The 27,994-nt window shown below is 45.9% G+C and overlaps 1 protein-coding gene across 10 annotated transcripts; it reads left to right on the top strand.

Moving 5' to 3' along the window:
- Positions 1-164: 164 nt before the first annotated feature.
- Positions 165-27,963, top strand: AP2M1 (adaptor related protein complex 2 subunit mu 1). 10 transcript variants are annotated; one of them, XM_039556830.1, is made up of 14 exons: positions 165-219; positions 10,607-10,719; positions 14,341-14,346; positions 16,109-16,374; positions 17,777-17,859; positions 21,416-21,421; positions 21,982-22,117; positions 22,214-22,355; positions 23,043-23,054; positions 24,660-24,779; positions 25,302-25,437; positions 26,181-26,278; positions 26,425-26,536; positions 26,847-27,963. In XM_039556830.1, exons 2-14 carry the CDS (start codon positions 10,646-10,648, stop codon positions 26,979-26,981), a joined length of 1,326 nt encoding a protein of 441 aa, XP_039412764.1. In that variant the 5' UTR covers positions 165-219; positions 10,607-10,645; the 3' UTR covers positions 26,982-27,963. The 10 variants fall into 10 exon arrangements, with proteins under 10 accessions (XP_039412764.1, XP_039412765.1, XP_039412766.1 ...); XM_010397266.4 differs by lacking the exon at positions 165-219 and adding an exon at positions 1,106-1,151; XM_039556831.1 differs by lacking the exon at positions 14,341-14,346.
- Positions 27,964-27,994: the final 31 nt, after the last annotated feature.

Genomic DNA, 27,994 nt, shown 5'->3' with positions numbered 1-27,994 from the left:
CCACAGACTACAACCCCCAATATGCCCCGCGCGGAAATGTAATTTCCGCGCCCGTCGCGCGCCCCTCCCCTCCGCGGTGGCGCATGCGCAGTGGCGGGGCGCGGGCGGGGCGCGCGCGCGGCGTCTCTGCAGTGCGCGGGGGGGCGCGGGGCGCGGGGGGCGGTGCCGCCATCTTGGGCGCGGGGCGGCGAGCGGCGGCGGCGGCGGTGGCAGCGGCAGGTGAGGCGTCCCGGGCCGCGCTCCGCTTCCCGTCGGGCTGCGTGGCCCTCGTCCTTCCTCCGGGCGGCTTCCTGCGGCCGGGCTTGCTCTGCGGCCGCGCCCGGGCGGTGGCTGAGCTGCTCGGGGTGGCGGCTCCCTGTGCGCTGGTTGGGGGTTGGGGTCTGCAGGCCCGGGGGCGAGGAGCCGGCTGCCCTTGGGAGGGGCGCGGGAGTGCCCCGGAGCCGGGAGGGAGGGAGAGAAGCGGGGCCGCCCGGGAGGGCTTTTTCTCAGTTTCCTCTGAGTGGGTGCTGGGCGACCCCATCATTCGCTCGTACATTGCGTGGGGTTCAGGGGGTTTATTAGCAGCTGTTAATTAGCTCTCTGCCTGGAATACTTGTGTGGCAGCCCTGCGGTGCTGCACCGGGGGAGGGTGGGGACGGGGTCGGGTTGTGTGTGGTACAGGAAGGCCGGCACCGATGCGTCAGGTCAGCCTGAGCAAAGGTTTTTTGCAGTCGGATCGGGCTGGAACTTCTCCGAGAATTATTTGCCTGTACTACTGATCCAAACGTGAGGTAGCTGGGTCATGGCTTGCACTCTGCTTCCTCCCTGGAAAACCTGCTGAGGCAGAACGCAGCGCTGCTGATGCTGAACTGCTTATTCTGAGGCTTAAAGCAGGCTCCTATCCAGCGGCTCTTCTGGATGCATTTCCGCATCCATTCTTCCCAGGACTAGGTTTTTGGATTCCGTAAAACTGCGGAAAGCATAGCCTGTGTTTATCGCTCAGTGCAGTTGATTTCTCTCCCCACTGGGAAGTGACTTGCTTTTGATCTAGTGTTCTCTCCATAAGCTGTGTGAATCCATGATCTGTTTTCTGCTTGCTTTAGTATGACAAAGCTGCTATCAAGTTTTAGCCTCAGGCTGCCAAAATCTGAGCCTGGAACTTGCCCAGATAGGTGAGTCTGGATGGTTCTGTGGCTTGGAAGTCTAGGTATTGCAGGCTTCTAACTGTATATGGGCTTATGTGGTGTTTGGTTGGGCAACATTTGCTTGAATGTTGTCAGAGCTGTAGCTACTATTTTTTCCTATAGTAAAAGCTGTGTGTGTCCCTGTGAGTTTTGCTTGGGGGGACAATCTCAAATCTGAAGAGATGCTGCCAAACTGTCTACTTACATATTTTTCCTGTCAGAAGGCAGGCATCACTCCTCTTCTGTAGGAAATGCCATGTTACTGACATCTAGTGACAAAGGTACCTGGTGTTCTTTGGTCTGCAGAATGGCCATGTTCCAGGGAGAGCGTTGGGGTGTCTTTGAAGGGTATCATGGCCGGCTGCCTCCTCCTCCCGAAAGAGCACAGTCCTGGCTTTTGGAGAGTTGAATCTTGAGGCTGTGAAGGGTTACATCCTTTGAAACACAAGGAACTGGAAATGCATTCTAGTTTGATACTATCTCTTTTTTTTTTTTTTTGATGGAGCAGGAACAGTCACTAAACAAAACAGGCTTTATAAAGAAACTTCCTGTGACCCTAGTTAAACTTTGCCTTCTTCATCCCTGCATCAAGAGAAGGTAAAGCCAAGACTGTCTTTTGCAGCACAATGTCTTGCACTGTTTTTCTAAGCTTATTCTACTGAAGACCATTAGAGTATTTAAAGGCTGTTCTTGGGCCTAACTGAAGGATGGATGGAAGTACAGCCTGTGGTGCTAAAATATAACTGGATTCTAAGGCGGAGTCTGCTTCTCTCCTTTAGTGAGTGACCTACTGAGTCAAAAGTTACTGGCAAGTCATGTATTATTTTGATCTTGGCAGGAGGTTGGCAGCTCAGCTAAAAGCTTGCAGGCAGAGGCACAGAATGTGAAATGCAGTTACCTGCTCTCCAGTAAGAGTAGAGAGAGAAAACCTGACACATCAGGGCACCTAGACTATTAGTGGTGTGCAGAATACAAGCTCTTACTCAAACTCCACTCTGTGCCTCTAATCTCTTCTGGTAGAAGACGCACAGGAAGCAAATCTCTGTTCGGGTTTCTAGCTCAAGAGTAAAAAGCAAGTAGCTCAAACTGACTTTAGAAATGCCTTGGTAGAACTGGTAGAAATAGAAGAAGGCATTGGGGCTGTTCACATAAGGTTGGGCTCAAAATATGGTGGAGAGGTGTGTTAAATGCTGTACCTGTGATATTTTGCTGGAGTAAGGGAGCTTCTTGTGTTTCCCAGTATTTATCTCTTGTTACTCTTCAGACTGGCTGCATGCAGTATGGCACGCAGAAGTGGGCTGTAGGAGAGCCTGGTAAGAGAACGTGCTTCTCTTTCTGCCCACTGGTTATGGGGATTTATGGGATTTGGTTTAAAATAGGAACAGTTTCTCTGAAACTGATGGGTTTATCTCAGGAGCTCTTTAGCTCAGGGTATGCCCCTTAAGTAAATTATGCAGCCTGTCTTCCCCAGGATGAAGTGATTGCAGATGCTCTTGTTTAAAACCAAGTGCAGCCCACGGCCTCCTGGAAAGTGGCTAATGCAGCCCTCTAAGCAAAGCTTAGGTGCTTAGATTAGCTGGTGGGGTGATGGCATTGTTTTGAGCCTTAAGTCTTCTGGGTAGGGCTAGGATAATGGCTAGGGCTAGCCTGGAAGGATGGATTTTCCCTTCAGCTCCAGTTTGCCAGAGCAGCCTGACTAATCCCCCTCCTGCTTCAACTACTGTCACTTGTCCAAGATCATACTGATTTCTGGAATGCAGAAATGGTTACAGCTGGTGATTTGCCCTCAAGAGCTTCAATACCTCTCCTGGTTTCTTCCTGGATGAGAACTCAGCAGCTAATGTACCTTGAACTGCTTAGTTAGATAAGCTCATTAATGCACAGAAGTCTTACTTACTGTTAAGTCAGAACCCAAACTGTCTTTTAATAGACTACTAAAGGGGTTGGTTTTTTACACCAGCTTATGAACTGACTTGTGATTGCTCTTTCCTGGGTGTGCTCTGTAGATTACAGAAATCAGCATTCCTGTTTGCATTCAAGCTAAGTGATGTCTGTGCTGTGGGATACTTCCAGCCCCTTAATGGGAGTGACAAAGTCCAAGTAGCTGGGTCTTGGGCTCACTACTGATCAACTTGTGTTTATTTTTACCCTGTACTTGATGGTACAGGAAACTCGATGAAGCTCATGGCCTGTCTCACAGTGGAGCTGTGGCCAAAAGGGCTGTTCAGGTGAGCAGCAGTCCCTGAGCTCTGCTCATCCAGCCTCAGTGGCTTGCTCTGTCAGTGGTTGGTTGAAGGCTTATTTTCCCCATCTGTAGTGCCAGGACAGGTATCCCTGTGGTAAGAATATCACCCGCACAACTGGCTTGGGAAAATAACAGCTGATCCCATAAGTTGCCCCCTAAAATGAATGGACAAGTGTGTTCATTGGTGATGCTACTGGTGCTCATCAAATCCTGGCGCTGCTGGGGTGGGTGATAATGTGAAACTGTAGTTACGTTGTTAGGGGCAGCCTAAGAACTGCTGCAGTCACATTGCTCCTGAGCAGTTATTCTTGAGCTGCTGTGTCACCACTGCACCTCTGAAGAGAGGACACAGGGTTTGCTGAGCAGATGCCTTGAGAGCAAACAGGCTGGCTCAAGAGTTCCTCAGCTTCTGCCTATGCTGGACTTAGAGAAGCTGGCATGGAAGGATTCAGAGAAGTGCATTTGTGCTTTCTTGAGGCAGAAATACCAATATACACCCAAAATTTATAGTGACTTTGGTACCATTAGGCTGTAGGCACATTACATTGCTAGTGACATGTTTCTTCTAGACAGTTCCTCATTCTTTTAGAGCTAGAACAAGTATCTCTTGCCTTGGATGTGAAACTGGAGTTACTGCAGCCGTGTTCCTTTTACCACTGCAGAAAACTGACTAAAAAGTCACTGTTTTTCCTCAGCAACAAATTTGACCAGATCAGCTTGTTTGTTTGTTTGTTTGTTTTTACTTGTGCAGATGCAGTTGCAAAAGGTAGAGAACTCTGTTCCAAAGTTTGTGGTGTAGGTTGAAGCTGGCACTGTCTCTCCTGGTGCAGGGAAGGGTTAATGGCCTGTGTGGTGTCATGTGAAAGACCTCAGGTTATGGAACAAAGGTATTGGAGAAAATCACTCATTTGAATATCTGTGTATCTGGGATTTAGGCTAGAATTCAGATGACTGATACTGCAGTTGTGTCTTACTGCTGGTGTGATGCTGTGGCTTCTCTAGTAGAGAGACCATGGGAGGGTAGTGCACTGGACAGAAACTACAGCATTGGTACTGTGTGCTGTGATGGTTCTGAAAGAGTTGCTGCAGATACAAACAAACACCTGCAGAGGGAACAAACTGTGCTGGTTAGTTGGTTCCTTAGTGTGCCTTGTTTAGTCTAAGAAAGCTCCATGCTGCATGTTGTTCATTTTTCAACAGCTATTCTAAATCAGAATTGATGAAGAGGAAATGGAAGAGGAAGGCTGAGCTATCACATGCTGCACAAGGGAGCTGCTGTATCTCCACTTGATAAATGCAGGTTTAGTGCATCATCTCACTAGGTAGCTCCCAGTCCAGCCACTTGTTGCATCCCACAATATGTGAAACTGACAGTCCAGCAACATGATCCTGCTGCCTGAGCTTGTGCTCCTGACTTCACCCATGCATTCCAAGTGGGTGGCACAATGTAGGCCTGAAAGGACAAGTCTGACTTTTGGAGAACCACCTGTTTTTAGGTCAGACCTAATAAACAGAGCATTTTCCATCTATGATAGAATCAGTGAGCAAAAGTAGGTTTTCAGATACTGTGCTTTATCGTGTCTTTATCTTTCTCTGGACTCCCTTGGTTATGGTCTGCAGCTTACCTGCTGCAGACTGACTTCTGGGGCTTCATCCAGCATGTCGTGGTGGTTTGAGAGAGGGGTGCTTAATGCACATCCCCTGCACAGTGGGAGCGCTGAGACGTTTGAGGCAAGTACGCATGATTCCTAGGAAAGTGCACGTTAACGTGTCAGTCATTGTAGGCCCGGCTAATCCTGCTGCTTTTCTGTTATGTAACTACTGAAATGCATTAAAATCTTCATCCCAGCCTTTGTTTTTATACATGTACTTTTTTTTTTTTGTAGCTGGCTGTCTTAATGCTGTAACTTTGCCACAGTTGCTCTAAAAGTATATTTTAATGCTCTCATCTTCACTTGAGTAAAAAGGCATTCTGAAAAGTAATTTCCATGTCATTTTAACTCCTGGTGGGTTTATAAGCATGTATATAAGTATGTGGTCTGTCTGTGATGCCCTTCATGCTCCTTTTCTATTTATGGGTTGAAATGGAAGTATATGGGAATGCGAGCACTTGGCAGGAGGGTAGGAAGCCTACTGGCCTTAAGTATTTGTAGGAGCTGCATTCAGATGTTACATCTACCCCAGTAGCTGCTTGAAGAATGCAGAGTGTATTGGGAGAGGGCTGTTACTCCTAAATTAAGGTGATTACTCACCAACTGGTGTGAATTCAACATGCATGTGGATCATCCCTGTACCTTAACTAGAATAAATCCATCCATACTGTAAGTAGAAAACAGGGCTGTAGCTACCAGTGTGGAGCAGGTTGCCATATGTTCAAGCTAGTGAAACAGAAGGAGAGGAGCTGCCAAGCTCTGAAAATGCAGTTGATGCATCATTAACCCAAAGGTTTCAGCTAGAGTCATCTTGGTTTCCAGGCACTTGGTGGTAAACAGCTGAAGAAGTGGTGGGCTTTGCTCTTAAACTGTGTCTGACAGTGAGAGATATTAGGCTGAGGAAACTCAGAACCAGTGTAGAGCAAGTTCCCTAGAAAAGGCTGGCTGTGGAGAGGAGCAGAATGAGTCATTGAAAGCTGCTTGAGCAATGCTTTCTGAGTCATGTTGCTAATGCACAGGGAGCAGATGTACCCATCTCCTGTGCTGGATTTTTTATTCTGAGGCCTTCTGATTCCAGCAGCCATGAGTCACTGAATGTCAGCCTGAAATTAATTTCAACCCTCTTCCCTGCAGTTCTTAACCACTGCAAGCACTAGGATCTTTCATTTCCAAAGCTGATCTGTAAAGAAAACTATTAATTATTGTAAAATACGTGGAAGATTGTACTATGTCTAAACTGTACCACTGAAATCCTCATTCTAGTTACAATGTAACCTTGAAATCGTTGAAAGGAGTATCTGTGGAACTTGAAACACAAAGGAAGATCAAAACAAAGCAGGCTTATTTTCACTGCAGGCACTTCAAGGATAGCCATTGTCATCTTAAAGAGCCATTCTTCTTGCTGAGCTTTAAGCAACTTTCTTTTGCATTCTGCCCTTTGTGTAGCTTTCCTCTCTGTTCATAGATCTCTGGGCTACTTATTCCACCTCTTGAGTTTCCAGCTGTGTGGACATGCTTCCATGAGCTGATGGAAGTAATTCTGTTGTGGAGAGGGAGTGTAGTCACTCTGATCTTGTGTCTTGAAGGGATTTAATGCAAGGTTTGAGCAAAAGACTGGAATGTTGTCCATGTTCCCTGAACTCCCATCGTGGGCAAGCTTGGTGAAGGCGGGCAGAGAGCAGCCCTGCACCGAACTGAACTTGCTGTAAGTTGTGTAGATGCCATTGTGCTGTCTGTGCTTGTGATGCTTGGAACTCTTCAAGAGGCTGAAGTTTATCAGACAAGGGAGATCTGCTTATAATTGTGTTAAATACCTTGTGTAGTTGAGACTTCCTTGTTCTCTGATGCCATTAGATGGGAGTGCATGCAGCAAGGGGTTTACACTGCATGTGTTTTCAGTGTGATCCTGGAGTTAGGACAGATGATGAAATAGCTTCTTGCTGAGTGATAGTTTGAAAGTGTAAGTGAAATATTGAGAATCACTAGGAAAAGATCAAAGTGGGCTATGTATGATTGTCACATTGTCTGTATTGTGCTTTGCTTACATTTTGAACAACTTGTGCAGTTTTATGCTCACTTCCAGAAGCGAAGTGTTTAGAGGAAGGCACTGAGAATGATGAAAACATAAAGCAATTTTCATTTGAAGAACAACTGAATATGGTGGGAACATCTAATTCTGGAAAAGGTGTGATGGAGTGGAGATTTGAAAAATTCTGAGTGGCCTGGAGATAGAGTATGCGGGCTAGTTCTTAATTGCTTCTTCCTGTACTTGAACTGGAGGCCGCTAGACAAAGCTTGGAGAAGAAGAAAAAGGAGGCTTAAGGCAGAAAGGAGGTTGTTTTGTACAGCTGTTATAAAAAATTGCAGTGTGGTTTGTTCGTTTTTGCCCTGGGATGCTGCTGATGAGAGGAGGCTGGGCAAATATTTTTTAAGAGATCCATCGAGAGCTCTTAAATCAATAAACTCCTCGAGAGTTGTTTTTTGTGTTTTTTTGACCTGTTCTGTTACTTGACTGTCCCTTTGTTGGCAACACTGGAGACAAGACACTGAGCAATAGCTCTGCAATATGAACCAATACAGCTCTTAAACGTGCCAATGAAGGTGGAACCAGGAGCTAACTTTGCATGGGAAGTCTGAAGCTTGAGCTCATCTCCTGGTTTATTTTGTATAAGGAAGAAGCCTAGCATTTCACTGCATTGATGAAGAATTTTTTAAAGACTGAAAGTATTTGCATCATGGTCTATCTACTCTCTATCTAACATGCTTTTACTAACGTGTAAGATGAGGAAGCAGCTGACTCTGCTGCTTGGTACTGTGATGCAATTAAAAGTGCTGATTTTTTTGCCTGTAACTTCAGCAAAGCTGTTACAGAATATGTTCTAACCTAACATATGAGAAAGCATGGCATAATTATTTCAGTCAACATTTAAAGTTTGTAGATCTTCCTAAGAGAAGGCTTTTAATTTCCAATGCAAAGCTTGATCAGCAATCTTCTACGTGCTTTATAGTTATCTAGTAAATATTCAAATCAAGGCTTTTTCAAAAAGTGATTGGCTTGTCATGCTGGCAAGAGGCTTTGTCTTGTATATGCTGCATGTCTGATCGTGTTGCTCATCACAGCAGACATTTCCTTCATACTAAAAATAGTGAAACAAATAACTTAAGCAGCATTAAAACCCAAGAGGAGAGATTATTTTTTTTCAAGGATGTGCTTTCTAGGATTCTTCTGGAAAGGGTTTGTAGGATTCTTATGATCCAGCTTTGCCCAGTTGCATAAGCTTCCAGGAAGCTGCTCTATACAATGTAAGTCTTAAAGAGAACGCGGGAGCTCTTCTTCACCTTTGATTGCAATAGTCCATATCTGAATGTGGAAGCCAGCACTGTGGCAGTCTGAAAACACATGCTTGTTTCTTATCTGGAATGAAAAAACTAGTAGATAGGAAAGCATTTTCTAGAGTGGGTAACAAGTTGCTTTCACTGTCATAATGTTTCTCATTTTTTTCATTGTTTGGCCTGTGTGAATGACCTTGCAAATGTTTCAGCATCTGCCTGTCTTGTTGGGCAGCTGTGTTCAATTCTCCATGTTTTGGGTTCCAGCTCTGCACATTACCTCTACATGGCCTTTTCATGCCTGTTGAGACTATATGTGCTTTGTGTAAGTAGTTGTGAGTCTGTGGTACAGCCACTTCTTAAATCTGAGCAATTGGGTTTGTTCAGTTGACCAGTGGGATTGTCTTCTGCTGTGGGGATGCTGATATTGCTGCCACTACAGTTTGTAGCCTTGGTCATGAGACAGTGAGCAGCCACAAAGGCTTTTCCCACTCGAACTACATGGGAATCTTGGACCATGTGCTGCCTCTGTCTTAATAGGTTTGGTTACAGAGACTTGTCCTGGAAGTAAATTAAATACTTGTGTCCCAAAGTTATAAAGTGTTACAGTTGGGAATGGAAGAAAACCATATTTGAAAAGCTCTTCTGTGCTAGATGGAGTCTCAGACATGAAAAAATGTTGGTGACAGTGCCACAGGAAGCCACTGACAAGTGGCAGAAGGCAGCACGATAGTAGCCAGAGATACTTGACCAGCAGAATGTGGGAATAAAAGCTAGAAAGCTCACTACTGAGCTTTGGGAAAACTGCTTGTCTCTTTCTATTTTGACTTAATGATTAACTTTTTGGCTCTTTTTTTCCCTTTTAATAAGCAGAAGCAGCCATCTGGAAGCTGAAGACCTATAGCAGAGAAGTATGAGTAGTGTTATTCTTTGAGGACTCACTAGATGTAGCTAAAAATGTTGGTATAAAGGCTTAGGAAATTTAAAATTCCTTTTTCGTCTTGCTGAAATTAAAATTAGTGACTGCACTATAAACCTTGGTTTAGTACAGAACTCGCGTCTGCAGTAGTTCCTTTAAATGGGCAGCTACTGTAGTTTATTGGATGTAACTTCTAGAGGATACATTACTCTTGATAATCCAGAAGTCCTCTAGGCCCTCTGATGTGTGTATTGGTTTTGTATTCTCTTTTTTTCCTGACCTTTGAGGTGATCCAAGGCTGGGTCACTTTAACTTTGTCATTGCAGCATTCCTGAGCAGACACGTATCAGTTCACTGTCAGCATCTGTCTCTAGGTCGGCCTCTCCCTATCCATTTCACCCAGCCCATACCAGTGGGTGTAGGCTAACCCACCCAAACAGCAGTGTGGAGATGGTTGTTATCTAATGCTCTGCAGTGCCCAAGCTAAGCAGTACCTGTGTGATCACCCAAGGCCTGCCCTGTCACAGTTGCAGTTCTCTTCCTGGGACTAAGCCAACCAAGCAGTTGCTGCTGTGGGTATTTTGACCTTGACCTAAGTGAATGGGAATGCATAAGGCTCCAGGAATGGGATCTGGTGAAGTAGCTGTACATTTTAAAAAGTCTTCTGTAACAATAATGTCTACCAGCTTTGTAACTCTCTCCAAATCAGTCTTCCTTTGAAGAAAGAGAAGATTAGCAGTTTAGGAGGGTAACTTCTGAGGGACTATTTCCCAGTTCGAGTGAGTCATGATTGTGACCTCCTGCTCCAGTGGTACCTCATGGCCAAATGACTCTCAGTTTGAATTCTGAAGTGTGACTCCATATGGCTGCTAGGGATTAGCAAAGGCTCTTACACTGATGTGTAAAAACTATGTAAAAGTGGTAACAAACAGAGATGTGCTTGCTGCTAGGAACCCCCTGTCATGTGGTGATAGGCTTGGTGACATCTCAGATATTTGTGTGAACTGCATGCAGAAAGAGTTATGAATTGCATCTGATTTGTATCTCAGTCATTAGGGAGATAGACACTTTATAGTAGAAGTAAGGGGTCTTTGATTTACTTGTAGTTCCAGGCTTGTGTTTTTTCTTACATTCAAGGGGTATGTTTTGGATAGTTGTCCTTGAGGACAGATCTATCCATGCTGGTTTTTGGAATGAGAAGTAAGACAGCTTCTATTTCAGTGCCAGTTTTAAGCTTTAGTCCTGGCTACAAATGGTTTCTGTGTGGCGTACTAATATATGCTCTTTCTTGCTTCAGGTGTTAAGCAACATGGGAAGTGAAAACTAAAGTTCCATCATGATCGGAGGCTTGTTCATCTATAATCACAAAGGAGAGGTTTTAATCTCTCGCGTCTACCGGGATGACATCGGGTAAGTGCTTCTGTTGCATCCCTGGTCTTTGCATTTTTGTCTCATTTTGGTTGTGGTAAACAACCCAGAGCTGCTTTGTTCTGCATTAGCTGTGCATGCATGTAAGACTGCAACTCAACTTGCTGCTCTAGGCTTAGCTTAGAAAAAAGAAATTTAAGCCCTGGTCACCTACAGTGAAGGATGGCCTGCAGCCAAACCTGGGACTTTCTTTTGGATGGTAGAGATCTGGCCATTATTCCAAATGCTTCAGCAACATGGACTGCCAGTGTGGGAGCCTACCTCACTGTAATCACTAAAGTTTACAGGAGCAGTAATGTGAGAACTGTCTGCCACACACTACAGCCAGGGCTCAATTAGTTCCAGGCACTGATGTCTAACATCAAGTACAGGCATTCAGGAGACTGTGGTCTTGGAAAGTTTTATCTGCAAGCAGTCTCATAACAGCCATGGCTGTACTCCTATAGCTGGCTTTCTGTCCCTCAGCTTTGTATGGCAGCCTTGTGTGTGAAAAGCTTATATCCATTGGGTAACTAAAGTTGTGGGAAGCCCTGAAAACCTTCAGTAGGTTGTAGGTGTCTTATTGCACTTCCCCCAAGTGTTATGATGCTCACTTAGACTGGATCTGTGCAATCCTTAGGCTGCTACTTCCCAGAAGGTATCTTACTAAAAATACAGTGTCTTGTAGGCAGTGGATAGTGCTGTAGAGAACCATAAGTGATGGTGCTGCTTGGGCTGAAAACCTTAAATTTAAGGGGTTTGTGCACAATGGTACTCTTCCTAGTGGGTTTTCCATTAGTATCAGGCATTAGGTGGAAGTTAGTAATTAAGTTGGCAGAGTTAAGACAGAGCTAACAGAAGCAGAGCTGTGGTAGATGTTAATTCAAAGGTCAGTGAGAGAGAGCCTTCAGGCCAGTTTAGGAAAAAGTAGTTTGTACCAGGTCTTCACAATGACTAGTGGTAGGATGTGCTGTGAAATAACTTCTTGCCATAAATTACAAAAAACTGTCAAGCCAGTCTGCTTTCAGACTGCTCTGGTCTGAAGAGTATGTCCCATCTGGTTATGGATTGTCTAGTGGAGGTTAAAAGTTGAGGTAGAACTAGTAGCTAGTCAAGGCTTGTACTGTTTCATCGAGGGAGTAGTCAACACAGTGCCTGTAATGAGGCTTCACCTAATGAGCTTTTAAGTCTCTTCGCTTGTTCTAGGTCAGCTAAGGCAAAGTACCTGTTCTAAGGTTGACTGAGTTATTCCAGGACTTCCACACATAGCTGAGCCAAGGAAGCATTGTATTTCTCAAGCAGAAAGCCAGTGGTTATGATGTTTTGCCTCTTTTCTACTGTACAAACTCTCATCAGTCTTCAGTATTTGTTAGCTGAAACTCTTCACGGCAGTTCTTACGACAGGACTGACTTTGTGAAGCTGGTATCACAGTGACTGACCTAAGCTGGTCTGGATTACAGGTAGCTTCCAAGAATGTTTCAAGTGGGGACTAGGGACACTTTCACTGAAGTTTCTGGGAAAAATATTTTTTTATTGTTTGCAAACTTGAAACACTTACAAGATTGTTCTCAAACTGGTGTTTATTCAAGAAGGCCTTTTAATTTAAATGGCATTATGGCTGTGGAGATGCAAACTGGGGAGCAAAGTAGGTATTTTTAATGTGATATTCTATTGCTTTTTATCTTGGCTCATTTCTCTTATAAAGTGAACGCCTTGTGTTCAGTACGTGATAAAGTACTTCCTGCTGGCTGGCCAGACAAAGCTAGAAAATGGGATTTCCTGCTTGATCCTATCTTAACTTTTTCACTTGGCAGAGTGCCAAAAATATTCCAGTGTTTTCTCTAGGACTGGAGGAGTCGGTGTCCCCTTGAGTGAAATCATCCGTTCAGTTCTTGTGAAAGTGTCAGTCTTGTGACTTAGGTGGAGCTGGTGTTGGCTGTTAACCGAGCTTGCTCCCCAAGGTGCTGGATTTCTTCTCAAACAGGCCTTCAGTGCTGGTTTTGAATTTTTTTAAACAGACTGAAGGGAAGGGCAATTGCAGAAAAAGTTGTTACAAAGTGGCTGTGTCTTATTTTGTGGTGTAATCAAAAAACTGAGAATCTTTCAATTTCCTAGTCTGAACATTAGCATTAATGTCTGGTCTGCTTAAAAGCTTTTAATATCATAACCCTCAGTGGGAGGTAGGGAAAGGAATAGCCATGATACTGTAGCTTGTACTCAACTGTAGGAGTTCTGTCTCTAACCAAACAACTGAGTAGTAGACTTCTAGCATACTACACAGTTCTTAGTTCCTAAGCAGTAATTCTGAAGTGCTGAGGCCTGAACCCACCCTTCTTGTTGGGAAGTAATTGAAGAGGAAATGAGCATATCTGCTCCCTGTCTTCATGAGCGATTGACCCATAAGACTCCTTGGTCTTGGCCATTGCCTTTGTTATTCTGAAGCCTCAGTTTCTGAGTTGGGAGATATTAAAGATCATCTGTGGTTATGAGAACACCTCCCCTTGCACAGTTTAAGGGCCTTAAAAAGTACATACTAGTTCAGATGTAACGACCAAAGTGACAAACAATGATGATATCCTTCTTTTGACTTTGTTAAAGGCAGAAGTACCACAAAACTTGAACATTCTTTGCTTGCAACTTAGAATGGCTTTGGTGCATGTAGCGCATCTGTCCATACAGCAGCTAGCTGCATGTATAAGCAGTCTTATTAAAAAAAAAAAAAGGCAAAACACCATGCATTTAATTCAGGATACCATGGAGGGCTCTGCTGTAATTTTTGAGTGCCTTGTTCTTCAGTGACTTAGTTGTTGGGGAACCTACCTGCATTTAAGTATGCAGATATGTAATAAAACTTAAGCTATTTGAAACTGAGCAGCTTACATGACAAACTGCATGCACTTTAAATGTAATAGGTGTTTGGTTTCTGAGCTTCTAATACCTCATGTCAGCTTCATAGCTCTTGATCCTTAAGGAAAAAGTGCAAGCTGGATAGAGCAGTGTCTGGATCTGCAGGATGTGCCCTATCTCTCCAGATGTGCTCCAGCTCTATCAAACTTGCTGTATTTCCTGTTGGCTGGACCAAACCAGAAAGCATCGACCCAAACACCTTCAAATGAGAAGTACTATCATAGAAATTCCCACCCAGACTTGTTGCCCTGTCCTGAGGCAGACTGGGAAGAAGATACCTGATACTCTGCGGTCCCCAGGTGATGCCTCTGATTGAGGCTTCAGGGTTTTTCCACCCCAAGGCCTGCTACCTTTATTAGCAGAGCAGACTGGGTATCACTGATGTGATACAGGTGCAGCTCAGCTGGACTAAATGCCCAGTTAGCCCTAAAATTCAGCCAAACACAAGTCTGTCCATGCTGACAGCCTGACTGTGGCATGTCAGTGTTGTACCTTGCGAGGGCTTCATTGCTGCTGTAGCTTGTTACTGTCCATCCAATACCACCTTGGCCTTCTGCGCCAAGGAGCAGGGGGAGGGGGTGCTGTTTGGTCTCTTCTTATCTCTTTGGATTCATTGTGCCTTGTGTGTGTGTTTCTAACCCTTTCTCTTGTTGCTGTCACTCCTCCTTTCTCCGCTGGCGCCATTTCTGTCCATCCCATCTCATTGGCTGCTGTAGCAATAGGTAAGAGACGCGTGGTAGGCCACGACTGGCACTGCACAGTGGGCACCTGGTGTGCTAGCAAAGCCTCCCTGACCTGAGGCTTCTCCTCTAGTGTGCACCAGTCTGGTGACTGGTTCTGGTGCTACTTCTAGGGGGTTAGAACTTGAGGCTGGGAGGGCTAATGCTCCAGAACAAGCTGAATTTTCCTTGCAAGGCTTACTGGAGGGGAGGATTGGGGCTTTTAGATATTGTTATTTTATAGTAGATTAAATTACTTTCTTATGGAAAAACTAAAGTAGAAATGAAATAGTAATTTGACTCCAACTTGCAAACCTTCTGGAGCAATAAAACCTGAGAATTATTCAAAGCCAGAATTTTGCTTATGGGGGAGCATGGTTACTGATGAAACTTCTACATACATCCCCAGACCTTCAAGGAGCAAACACCTGCTGTGGTAGCATATGTTCCTTTGAATATCCTTTGTTTTCTAACTTGGAACTGTGTGTTGGATTGTTGACAACCCTCAGTGCTTACAAGCATTTGTATGCCTGTATCCTTGCTTGCAAGGATGATACTACTGTCTGCTCTCAAACATGTTTCTGCATAATCAGTACCATGGCCTTGATGCTGCAGTCAGACCCCCTGTTCTACAGAGTGTCTGAGAGTATGAGTAATAAAGCACGACTAAATGAGCCTTGGCTTTGTGTGTAGACTGTTGCTTTAAGTTTTGGTCTTGTCATATAAAGCACTTGGGCTTCCTTCCTGTATTCTCAGGATTGATGGACTTAATTTGGGAAGTTTACTCTGACTTGTAGTTATGTGATAAGGAGACCAGTGTGCAAGAAGAGCTGGCATCCAGAATGTCATTCATAATCCCTGTTTAGCAAGGAGGGTTTTTTTCCCTGTTCCTAGTGTATAGACAGTTTGGATCAAAGATGGCAGCACCTGTGGGCAGCTTGCACAGCACTTTTTCAGCACTGGGCAGAACCCTTGACTGTAAGTAGTCCTGGACCATGCAGTACTGCTGGCACACTGCACTATGGGGACTCTGAGTCCAGATGCAAGACACCTGTTCTGAAGCAGAGCAGTCTTGAGGTGACGTGTAACTGGAAAGCCAGCGGTGGTCCTGATCCTCCTGCTGCTTTGAGCCTGCCCTCCAAGGTGTGTGGGGTGTGGAGGTGAGGTGGATCTGAGAACTAAAGCTCCCTTCTGGAGTGTTCCTGGGCACTGATATCTCTTGATAGTGACCCAGGCAAGTTTTGCTGTTTCTTCCTTGGTTTTATGTCTGGGAGCAACTGCCATTGACATGTATCTTGAGAGACTACAGCTTGCTTTGGGGCAAGACTATGAAGGCCTGGGCTTGCAGAATAGACAGCAATTAGGTGTTTGGTCAAAACTGGACTCTTCGAGCCATAACTTGCTAATGTGTTTGTTTCCAGCTATGGCAGTCAATTGGGAGTGCTGTCAAAGTTAATTGAAGGGAAAGTTTCTTTGCCATCTTACTCCAGATGGAGGTTTGCTTCTCCTTCTGGCTACAGTTAGACTGTAGTCCAAAGCTCCCTAGAGACCAGTAGCACTCTCTCTCCTTGAGCTTGTACAGAATTTAGTGTCTAACTCTGCTCAGAGCCTTCACTTGTCCCTCTTAGAGACATCCCCAGGCACCCTTCCTAGGTGAGCTTGGTGTGTGTAGGTCAGTGTCTGACTGTAATGGCATAAGCAGAACTGTGCAGCCGGCTGGTTTCACGTTTGCTGTGCTGATTTGTCTTTGGTGGTGCTTTCGTAGGCGCAATGCCGTGGACGCCTTCCGCGTCAATGTCATCCACGCACGGCAGCAGGTGCGCTCGCCCGTCACCAACATCGCCCGCACAAGTTTCTTCCATGTCAAGCGCTCCAACATCTGGCTGGCTGCTGTCACCAAGCAGAATGTCAACGCTGCCATGGTGTTCGAGTTTCTCTACAAGATGTGTGACGTGATGACTGCCTACTTTGGGAAGATCAGTGAGGAGAACATAAAGAACAACTTCGTGCTTATCTATGAGCTGCTGGATGGTGAGATGTTTCTCTTACCTACTATGGCATATTGCACTTGGTCATTCTGAAATCCTTAGTTTAGTATGATGTAGTAATAATCCTTGAAGTATTTTTAACATGTGTGGCAGAGTTCAAAATTACTTGTTTGGCTTTCTAATGCCACCTGTACTGCAAATGTGGATGGTACCTCAAGCCCATAGCCTTCTGCTGATTCACTTCCCTGAAGTGTTGGGAGCTGTGCACTTGTATAACTGAGACAGCTTGTACTGGAGCTCAGCTTCTATGGGGATCCTGTGTAGATGTCAGGCTTTCCTTACCCCGAGGTGTATAAAGAGGACTGTCAGTAGCACCTCTAAGGCCAGCTAGTGCTCAGGTGGCTCCAGCAGTGTATGGTAGCAGTCATCCTGGGCTGAAGTTGATTGCCCCTAGTAAGTTGCCTTTTGGGCTCTATTCTGAACAGAAGGAAATCAATAAAACGCAATGTTCTCTGTCCCAGCCCTACCTCCCCCACTGATACAGCTCCCAATTTCACCACAGATTAATAATAGTGTCCCTTCAGCTGCTTGTGATATCAGCCTGCTTGTGGAGGTTGCCCTTGAGCTGCCCCTGTTTCGCGTATCATGAGCATTTTTGTATTAGTTCTGTTTCAATGTGTTTTCCAGACAAGGCACCACACGTGTGTGTCCTGGGATTCTTAGCCAAGGGTCACAGTGACTGATGTTTTCCCTGTTCCCTCAGGGCAGACCAAGAGACTGCCTGTTCTCTGCTTTGGTCAGTCAATGCTGTCTCGTAGCAGGCACAGTGACATCAAACCTCCCAGTGTGGTGTTGCTCAGTATCATGTTAGTGGTTTTCTTTCCCCTCTGAATCTCTTGTGGATTGTTCCCTTCCTCTTTGAGGGGAGTAGGTGTTAAGTGCACTGTGTGTAGTTAAGATCTGTTTCCCTCTCACACTCATCCTTCAGTTCCGCTACTCAGCTGTTGTTTTAGGTTTTGGGTTTTATTATATCTTCATAAGAACAAAACTTTAAAAAAAAAAACCCTGCAAAGATAAAATTGCTGTGGTGTTGGATAAACCCTCTATTGTCCCTTGGATGTTTTTGGAAGAACTCCTCAGTGTGCCCTGTGCACATGGCTAGGTTAGTTGATATTTAGTCCTGAGGTATGGTTGTGTTTAAAAACTGGCAAATTCATTACTTGGACAGCTTTCCACCACCCCTCGACTCCAGAGTATTGCTCTGGGAACTCAGTGTAGCAAGAATGATTCTTTTCTCTTGATAAGGAATGCTACAGCAACTTATCCAGAAATTCAATATGTAAGCAGTATCTGTGCACTAGTTGCCTCTCTCCTTATAGGAATGGTAAGCATAGTTGATGTGTTTGTACCTTGAAACTCTAAACTAACCTTTTACCCTTCTGTAGAAATCCTGGACTTTGGCTATCCTCAGAACTCTGAAACAGGGGCCCTGAAGACTTTCATCACTCAGCAAGGCATCAAGAGTCAGGTAATCAGAGGAATTTGGGGTACAGCACTGCTCTGCTGGTTAATTTTCTCTAAGCCTGTTTGAGAGAGTATGGTCTTAATTACTAGCTAACCATTTGACCTGTGTGGAGGGAGGGTGCCTGAGTAGATTGAGAACACCCTGGCAGGGGTGTATATCAGGTCAAGTGGCACCTTGTTTTAGGTGTCCCTGTGCTGTGTTGCCTCATGTTCCCTGGCACACGATAAGATGCAAGAGGAAGAGCCCAGAGCTGGGTTAAGTCCCTTGCATGTAAATGATTGTTGGCTTTGGCCTCTGCTCTGTGTCAGCTTCCGAGAGGATAAACAAATCTACCTGCTGAACCAGAAGTAGCTCTTTTCTGTGTGAATCTCACTGAGCAGGTCTGTTCTCCACCAGCCTTCAGTGCTTTGAGCTGTCAGGATTTCATGCCTACCTTATAATGAAGTATTCTTCAGCCCTGTGAATCTTGCTGTTAGTCGGGAAGCTCGTGTTGCTCTGTTTCTGCCTGTAATACCCTTGCAGGTCAGCGTCAGTACAGCCTGAGCTTTCTTGTGTTAGAGATGAGAATCTCTGCTGTGCTTTTAGCATAGTATTAACCCTTACAACAAAGTTTACGTGGAGTTAGAAGATAAAGGACGTATTGGGAAAAAGATGGTTAGTTGGACTGGTTTGGGGAATGTGTTTAAACTAGTTCTAATCCTACTCCAGGTACAGTCCTCAAAACTAGGCTTCCTGTCTCATAAGATAATGCTCAACCTCTGAATTCAAGGGAAACTCAGTCTGTTTCTCATGTTCCCAAGGAATATTGTCCACCTTATACATCTGACACAACTGTGCAAGTTAGTAATGAGGACTTAGCCTAAAACTCAGTCCTCTCCCCTGCATAGCAATGAAAAAAAAAGCTGAGAGTCCATTCTGAAGCAGTCTGTGGCAGAGTAAAGCTTCAGCCTCAGGTACAAACAGAAGCAAAGGGCTAAACAAGAGCCTGCTTGGTGACTGTTCTTGTTTAGGTTAGCAGAGGTCAAAGTCTCTGGAGGCTCTGTTTCAACTCAGTTCATCAGCACTGATTTCCTGAGAATTCCTTTTTAAACTTTTAATCTAGTAGCAAGACTAACTGCATCTCAAGAGGAGGTGAGAGAGAAGCTGCCCCTGAGCAACATATTTCCCGCTAGAACGGCACACTGTTTTGCAATAGGGCCAGATGTGAGTGCATCCGGTCTCAGTCCCCATCACGAGTCCAAGCGTAAATCTCTGGCCTTCTGCAGTCTGACAGTTTGGGCAGTCAGCACTGAAGATAGCTGAGTCAGCTCCTGTTCCTAGAAAAACTCAAAACTAACCACCGCCCTCACTTCCTTCCCTTGCTCTTTTCTTGCTTCTGTTGTTTTTAACAAACTCTCATGCTGTTCGTGTGCAAACCACTGTCACAGCATCATGCTTAATTCAACAACAGGTTTAATCCTTTCTTTACAAAGAGGAGTTTGCTGTCAGCTTTACACAAGTAAGCAGTTCTTCTGCTCAGTATTGGAATTTTGTGAGCCCAGTTCAAAAAGCAGAAGTAATCCATTGCAGGTGCAGAATGGCAAGGGCATCACTTGAAACAGTACCTGCCATGTTTCCTTGTCTGCTCTCTACTCTGGTATTTCTAACCTTCAGCTCCTTATTGACTTGGAGCCAGGTCACACAGGTACCCAGGACCAAAATCTGGGTCTGAATGGTCTTATCATCTGTGTTCCCTATCTTTGCTTAGTTCCTGCTGATGCTTTCCTTGGGCTAGTGTCCTGTGGAATTTAGGGAGCAAAATCCACTTATGGCAGACTTTCCAAACTCGACTTTTTTTTTTTGTTCTCAGTTTGAGGCGTACTGAGCTGCTGTGCTCTGAATGCCCTCCCTATATGGCTACAGTGGTCTTTCCAGGCAGGTGATCTTGTAATACAAGATCTGCTTTATTCTCTTTGAAAGTGTGTCTGAAACTGCTGCACTGCTTGCCAAGGAAATAGCTGTGTGCTCTGGGAATGGATTGATGTGCCACACAGGTTTTAAAAGGTGTTAGTATGCAATGTAGTTTTACTTCTAGTCCCTACACTTGAAGTAACCCGCTACTCAAATGGCAGGACTGCAGGCTGTGTGCTCATGTCTTGTAGCAGAACTGATGAAGCCATTGGCTTGGATATCTTCCTCCAGCAGAGGCTAAACCTTGCTTTTACAGCTTGAGGTAGCTGTGCTGCGTGTACTGTTCTCACTCTTAAGATTCTATCTGCATTTGTCCAGACTTCATTAACTAGATGTACACTGTAATTTTCTTCCCCTCCAAGTGATTTTGGGCGTGTGAGTTGGTCAACCCTTAGTTACAATGTTTCCCCAAGCCATAGATGATCTTTAGTGCTAGAATGCTGGTGTTACTTTTTAAAGTGGGCAGAGGGCCACCACCAGCTGGAAGATCCCAGGAAACCTGCTGGTAGCTGGCTGTCTTCAGCCTAGTCAGCATGCTGGCAGCTCAGCACAAGGTGGGTATTCTTGGGCCATTTTAGCTGACTTGTCCAGCTCTGGGAAGCCCCCGCTCCTGAGAAATTCCAGACCCAGGTGCCTTCAGTGCCTTCCTTAGGGAATACTCATGCTGCTGGGTGGTCTCAACTTCAGCAGTTGCTTCCAGATCTATCCAGTCACTTTGCAGAGTAAGTGTAGGTTCATGGTGCTGGTGCTGTTGCAGGAGATGGGAATGTCATCACATGATCAGTGTCCCTTTGGAAGCCAGAGCTCTGGGTAATAAATCTGCATGTTCCTCTAAAGCCTGAACAAGGCATTGAACAAGGCAGATATGGCAGTGTTTTTTTTGTGGGATAGACAAGAGAGGTACTTCGCATACTGTATGGAGCACTTACCTAGGCAGTTCTCAGGGGAATACAAAACTGTCCCTGAGATGATATGACAATGGCTGTGCTTGCTCAGGAAGTGACCATATCTGTGGCAAGAGCATGTGTGAACCTGAGATCGTGTACTGCCACCCTGTGGGCCCACTGCAAGGCTGCTGTGGGAGTACCCACTTGTGTGTTGTGCAGTTGTCGTGGTGGAAGAGCAGAATTAACAAGGATATCGCTTTATACAGCACCCAAAATGCTTGGTATTTCCCATAGTGTGGGTATCTGTGACATGGTAAACATCCAGGATTTGCATTAGGAGCACCAGCATGAGTTTGCTCTGCATAGAAACATTATTGGGAGTGGTATTTTGACTGCCTCCAGCTCTACTCCGCCTTGTATTTGGATTGTCCATAATGGGCCAAGCCTGAAAATCCATTTCAGTGCTTGGAGTGCTGGGTTTCCTACAGGGAGCTAAAGGTCAAAACCCCTCATCTTGTTTGTGCTAATTAGCTACCTAATTAACAAAGAGCTGACCTGCTTTTTTCTTGTCCTCAGGTAGCCTTAAGCCTAATCTGCCTCTTTCTCCCTTCCTTCCTTTTCTTGCTATTGACCTGCTTGCCTGTTAACCCTGTCTACACTGCACTTGCTACTATACACCTACTTCTTGACTTTCTGCGTGTGACTGGACCCCCCACCTGTAGCATCAGGTAGGAAACCTCTCTGTGCCTCTCAACACAACCCTTGGTGCTTTTTGGAGGCTTAGAGCTTGGGTGCTGTCAGATGCATATTAGGTTAGTGTTGGTATGTAACTCTAATGACTGCAGTTACTAAGAAACAGGCATTGGGGATTAGCTCTCTTGTGGCCCTGGGGTTTCATGTTGGATAAGGGTGTGAACTGCTACATCAATACATGTTAAGCTTCTCTGCTTAATGTGGATTGATGTGACAGTCTGAGACATGATTTGAATGCCATTGGTAGAATCCCTGCCTCTCTGCACTAAGATGTAGCCTAATGGACTTGCTAACAAAGCAGAGGAACTTTCCCTGCTGTTGCTATGACCAGTTCTTGGTTAGGCATAGAATTTATGTTCTGAGGAGGGAATGACCAAATCATGCAAGGTGTGACAGCACCTGTATCTAAGTGACAAATGCATGTATGTGTAATAAATGGCAAGTGTTTGCTCTTAGATTTAGATCGAGGTTTCTTAGTCTTTGAATTTATTTAGAGGAATTGATTTATGTCTAAGATGTCATTTCTTCCCTTCAGACTAAGGAGGAGCAGTCCCAGATCACCAGCCAGGTGACTGGACAGATTGGATGGAGACGTGAAGGAATCAAATACCGTCGCAATGAACTCTTTCTTGATGTGCTGGAGAGTGTGAATCTCTTAATGTCCCCACAGGGTAAGTAGGAGGTGTTGACCTGGCATCCTTCTCTCGCTCAGAGTTTCTGAGTGGTGACTCTTGAAAGTGTTCTGAACTGTGATCTTCTCTAACCAGGTCAGGTTTTGAGTGCCCATGTCTCTGGCAGAGTGGTGATGAAGAGTTATCTGAGTGGAATGCCAGAGTGCAAGTTTGGCATGAATGACAAGATTGTCATTGAAAAACAGGGCAAAGGGACTGCAGATGAAACGGGGAAAAGGTAAGAGGTCTTGGACCTGGTGACCACTTGCCACCAGGGACTGCTATGAAAAGGCAGCCCTCAATAGTTTTTCTGATCTGACAGACGAAAAACTGCATTTTTTTCTTCCCTTCAGATGGTACTGCTAACTTTGGGTAGATCAGTTGTCATGCAAGCTACCAGTCTGAGGGCCCCTCAATACAGGGCCTCTACAGCTCTTTAAGTATTAAGATTCACAGTTTTAAGTGTAGAGTTCTTGCACCTGGAAACACTTCCCCAAGATGGATTTTCCCAGAATCTGTATTTCTAGCAGTTCTCCTCAGTGCAGAGGGTGTTAATCATAAAAGCAGTAGCAGTGCTCCCAAGAAATAGTGAAAGAATGCCTCTGCCTGCTTTACCTGGACTGTTCTCACAAAGTAGAACAGCTGACAGAAACTGGGGAAGCCCCTCCTGCTGATTACAGGTGATCAGTGGCAGTGTGAGTTGCAGGCACATCCTTTCTGAGAGTCCAGCTACCCTCCCTCCCAGCTGCACCTCAGTCAGTACCCACATTGAAGCTGAAAACAGCTCCTACACCTTCTCCAGCTTTCCTGCTTGGGGTGAAGAGATAAAAGAAAAGGGACTGCCACTTTCCTCTCACTAACCATTTGCAACTCATCTGTATTTCTCTTGGTTGTTTTTGTTTTTTTTTTTTTTGCTGACGCCCAGTGAATTGGGAAGGTAGATAATCTGCTTCAGCTGTGTGTGCATTCTGCTCTCCTCCTGTCTCTTGCTTCGTGTGACTTGTGCATGTAACTTGGATCTCAGACACTTTCCATGATGGTTCCTGTAAATGGAGCTGAGCTGTTTGCCTTTTCTCTCAGAACCAAGCCAAGAGCTATCACTTCACTGTCACCTTTAAGCCATCTTTCCTATACTTGAATTGAGCTAGTAAAATGGATGAGCCTGAGGTGGCTGATGGGCTCAGTGAGGATTTACTCTAGTGAAAATATCAACTACACAGGCTGAAGAGTCAGTACACTGTCCCAAAGCTCCTGTGCCAACTGCCTTTGCCAGTAAATAATGCTGGTTTTTTGAGTTACAGAAGTAAGATGAACAGGGATTCTTGGTAGGTGGTTCTCTCCAGCTGTGATTATCCAGTGGATATCTCCAGCTTGGAGATGTTACTCTCCAGAAGCATTTACTTATAAGGTGACCAAAGTGGACAGCTGCTGCCAGTTGCTTTTTGGGATCTAGAATGTGGCAAGGCCAACCCTGAGTAATGCTGCCTGAGACCTGGAGAAGTGCTCGGCAGAGGGTTTTCCCAACTGTTTTCCAAAGAAACAGGAATTAGTTGGCTAACATTGGTTGTCATCTGGGCAACAGATTAGGAAAGACTAACTCCTCCTTTTGAAGCAGAAACCACACCACTGGTGGTTGTGTAGCTAGACAGCCAGTCAGCCTGTGGTCAGTCTGCTTCCCCTTTGTGTAGGTAATGGTGGTTCTAGGACAGCTGAACCTGCTGTAGTGCTCACACTATCTTGGCATGATTGTACTGTTGCTTCCAGCAGTTGGGGCAACCTAGATACCACTGATACACTGCTGCACCTTCTCTACACTGCTGTCTCTTCTGTTGCTCCTGAATTCTGGTTCCTCTCAGTAGCTGAGGGGTTTTGGCTGGCCTGGGTCCTGTATTCTCAGGATTAAGTGCCTGGCACAAGTTCAGTGCTGGCAGGTTAGGCTGGTGTGCCTACATGGGCAGGTGGTAGCTCTGTAGATTTTAAGGAGAGATACAGACTTGTACGTCACAATATTGTGGTTTGGCAATTCGGTTCAGAATTAGACCACCTGCTGGTAGTGTGGAAATGAACAGCTGTGAAGAGATTTCTGAACAGGAAGACTCTGAATCTGGCATTTCCTGGCTGTGTGGCAGTGGGATAGCTTTGTGGACAGGAAAGTGTTTTCTCTCCTTTGAACTGTGCTGTGAGAAGACTTGGGTTGGCAGAGTTGCCTTTGCAGTACTGAGTGCTGCTGGCAGGCAGACCCCAAGCATTGTGTTGCTGGCTATGACAGAAGGGTGCTCTTTTAAGATCTCTCCTCTTTGGGGAGAGGAGGGAGAAAATTCTTTCAAACAAGCTTCCTGAAATACGATTTTTGTGGTGGTGAAACAAGGAAAGTCTGAGCCAAGAGGCTGCTATCCCCTAAATCTCTCCCTGCCTCCCCATTTCCTGGACACCTGCGATGGCAACATGCTCTGTAGAGTAGTTTCTGCCTGGACAGACTTTGACTGCACCAAGATACCAGAGCTGCAGCTTGTGCTTCTCTAACTGTGTTTTGTGTTTTTAGTGGCAAACAGTCAATTGCCATTGATGACTGCACTTTCCACCAGTGTGTGAGGCTCAGCAAGTTTGATTCTGAGAGGAGCATCAGCTTCATTCCACCAGATGGAGAATTTGAGCTCATGAGGTACTGTTGGTGGGGGGTGAACAGGCTGGTGTTGGCATCTGCTTGCTGCTACAGTAGTGTTGCTGCTCCCAGGCCGACTTGCAGCCCTTGAGCACTTAAGAAATACACACTTACCACCACCTTTTCAGAGTGGAATCTGTAGGGTGTGCCACAAATCTGTCTGTTACAAGTGTGGAAGCCCAGCTGTGTAGTTAGTTTTCTTTGCCACAAACATGGCTTTGGATGTGGGTTTTCTCACTTTTGAGCTTGCCATATGTGTTGTTTTTAGTGATTAAAACTGGTGTCCTTGAACAGGGCTGTTGGCAGGAACCAGATATAAAACTTGAGACTCAAGAAACCATTGCTGCCCTACAGCAGCATAGATCTTAACTGCTGTTTCCTTCTGGGATGTTTCCCTTTCTGGCTGATGTTTATAAGATGTTTGCCATATTCAGAGGCTGTCTCTTTAGGAGGGTGATGCAGTTGGAGGCCATAAGGGAGTTAACTCCTCCTCAGAGTTCACTGTAGCTTCTACCCCTGCAGATACCGAACCACTAAGGACATTATCCTTCCCTTCCGTGTGATCCCACTGGTGCGGGAGGTGGGTCGGACCAAGCTGGAAGTCAAGGTGGTGATCAAATCAAATTTCAAACCTTCCTTGCTGGCCCAGAAGATAGAGGTAAGAGGAAAAGAAACCTGTGGTATCTTGTGCCTTGAAATCACGCCTCTAGTTTATGTCCCCTGCAGTGGAGTCCTCACAGATGAGTCTTCAGGCTTGGACAGGGCTGAGAGAGTGAACCGAGTACCCCTCAGATGTGTGGTGCTGCTGTGCTGTGGGAGGGAGCTGCTGTAGAATAGGGAGGTGGAAGCTGTTTTCATTTGCGCAGCCGTCTTGGCAGGGGCCTCGTTCCATCCCTGCAGCAACTGTTCACTTAATTTCTCAGCCACTGTGAAAATTTCATGTTCTTCTGTCTGCACGATCTGATGGTATGTCAGACAGGCAGCAGGCTGTGAGCTGTGTGAGACAGGCTAGGGATGGCTTTGCAGCTTAGTCCCCATCTTAGAAGGCTTACTGCTGCAAGGCTGGGCTGTCCAGAGCCTGCTGCAATGCCATGGCCACCCTGGCATCCTTCCTGAGGTGATCTTCCCAACATTAGCCAGGTTTCCTGCAGCATGGAGATCTCTGCCCTGTTCCTTATTGACTGTTGTGGATTATGGAACTGTGTTTGAACCTGTACTTCAAAGCAAGAAAAGGGAGAGCTAGCCTAAGACGCCTTGTGATAGCTGATGTTCTCTGGGCCTTGAGCTGGGGGAGAGAGAGAAGAGAAGGCCCAAGGGGGGTCCAGGACAGACCATCTGAGACTGCCCAGAGTGCCCAGGCTGCAATGTCCTTGCCCCTGCTCACCAGACTGTGCCTTCCAGGTCCGGATCCCAACACCCCTCAATACCAGTGGAGTGCAAGTCATCTGCATGAAAGGGAAGGCGAAGTACAAGGCCAGTGAGAATGCCATTGTCTGGAAGTAAGTGAGCGTGTTGGGGCTGGGGTGCTGCAGGGGCAGGCCTTGGGGAGGCAGGGTCTGTTTAGTGCTCCTGCCTGCCCTGAGATTATGTAGTGAAGAGGAGAATAAACTCTGGCACCCTGTCACTTCTGGGCTTTCTCCGATAGGATAAAACGTATGGCTGGAATGAAGGAATCCCAGATCAGCGCGGAGATTGAACTGCTGCCCACCAATGACAAGAAGAAGTGGGCTCGGCCTCCCATCTCCATGAACTTTGAGGTGAGTGCCTGTCTGCCTTTCAGGATGCAGCCAACCTTAGAGAAGCTTTGTCAGTCCCTCTTGGGAGTTACACAGGTTTGAGCATTCCCTGTCACAAGCTGACAGGTGAGGTCAGCCAGATGGCAAAGCCAATGGAACAAAATTGTCCTTAAAGCCACAGGAGTCTGATGCCATGCATGCAGGGAGTAGGGAACAGTGGCTCTTGATGTCCGTTTCTAGATGCATTGCCTGGGGGTCCTCTGGCATTTGTGTACAGAGAGCATCTTACACCCATTCCAATGCTCTCTGTTGCCTTTCCTTTTCTCAATAGGTCCCATTTGCACCCTCTGGGCTGAAGGTGCGCTACCTGAAAGTCTTTGAGCCAAAGCTGAACTACAGTGACCATGATGTGATAAAATGGGTGAGGTACATCGGCAGGAGTGGGATCTACGAGACCAGATGCTAGCCCCAGCAGGCTGGCAGGCTCCCTCTTCTCCAAGCCATGCTCTGCCTCTCCTCAGTCTTCAGCTACATTCAGAGATGTCTGCCTGGCCCCTCGATGCAGATTGAAAGACCCTGTGGCTCACCCCGGGAGCGGACTCGCCTGCCTGTGTTCAGTTACCACCCACGCTGCAGATGAAGTTCAGAACCCAGTTGTGCACAGGGGTGCAGTCAGCCTCCTGCTCCCCGTCCCAGGGTGGGCAAGGGCTAGTCTAACTCCCATCCTCTCGTGATCTTTCTAGGGAACGTCCACCATTAAACTCCTCTTCTGTTGGTGTCTCACTACTTGCATCATATCCTAGTATTTTTGAAGTTCTTGTGCATATGTACTCGTAGAATAGACCTAAACATAGACTGGACAAATCTGAGTTGAAGTTACCCTGGCTTCTGTACTAGCTATTGCTGTTGTGGTAGATGTTGCTGGCCAGTCTGAGATGTCTGGGGTGGTGAGTTTGTTGGGCTCCCACCACAGGAGATGGTGGGCTCACCAGATCTCACCACCACCTTATTTCTTGCAAAGTTGTCAGTATAGAGTCCTGCCGTGGGAAGGTTTGTGACCAAAAAGGATGAGGGTTTAGGCTCTTGCTGGTGTGTATGTGGGTGGCACAGCATTTCAGGTCCTTTGAGCATTTACCCCTTCCCACTGCTGGCTTGAGCCAGTCTGTCCTTTCCAAACAAATTGGAGACATGGCCTCACTGTCCCAGGGAGTGTGGGTCGGCTGAGCTCTGTCAGGATGTGAACAGGGTCTGTCCTCGGGGAATCTCAAATGCAGTTGGCAGTAAGAGCCCCCTGACCCAGCCTGCCCTCTCCACACTTCTACCAAATGCTTCTGGGCCGTAGGAATGCTGCTGCAACCCACAATCCTGCTTCTGGTAGTGTGGTCTCCATTTTGTACACTTTGTGATTTGTCCAGCTCTGAATCTAATAAAGTATGTAGAATGGAGAAGGCTGTCTGTGCTGCTGTTTGGGACTGGTGT

Source organism: Corvus cornix, chromosome 9, assembly GCF_000738735.6.
Source record: "Corvus cornix cornix isolate S_Up_H32 chromosome 9, ASM73873v5, whole genome shotgun sequence".
Taxonomy (NCBI): domain Eukaryota; kingdom Metazoa; phylum Chordata; class Aves; order Passeriformes; family Corvidae; genus Corvus; species Corvus cornix.
Note: the sequence above shows the minus strand (reverse complement) of the source record. Positions and strands in the feature narration are given on the sequence as shown.

Excerpts from the sequence above, each read along its gene's own strand:
- AP2M1 (XM_039556830.1), top strand. The coding sequence starts at position 10,646 with ATGATCGGAGGCTTGTTCATCTATAATCACAAAGGAGAGGTTTTAATC. Across the intron at positions 16,375-17,776 it reads TATCTATGAGCTGCTGGATG|AAATCCTGGACTTTGGCTAT; the intron begins GTGAGATGTTTC and ends ACCCTTCTGTAG. Across the intron at positions 25,438-26,180 it reads TGCTGGCCCAGAAGATAGAG|GTCCGGATCCCAACACCCCT; the intron begins GTAAGAGGAAAA and ends TGTGCCTTCCAG.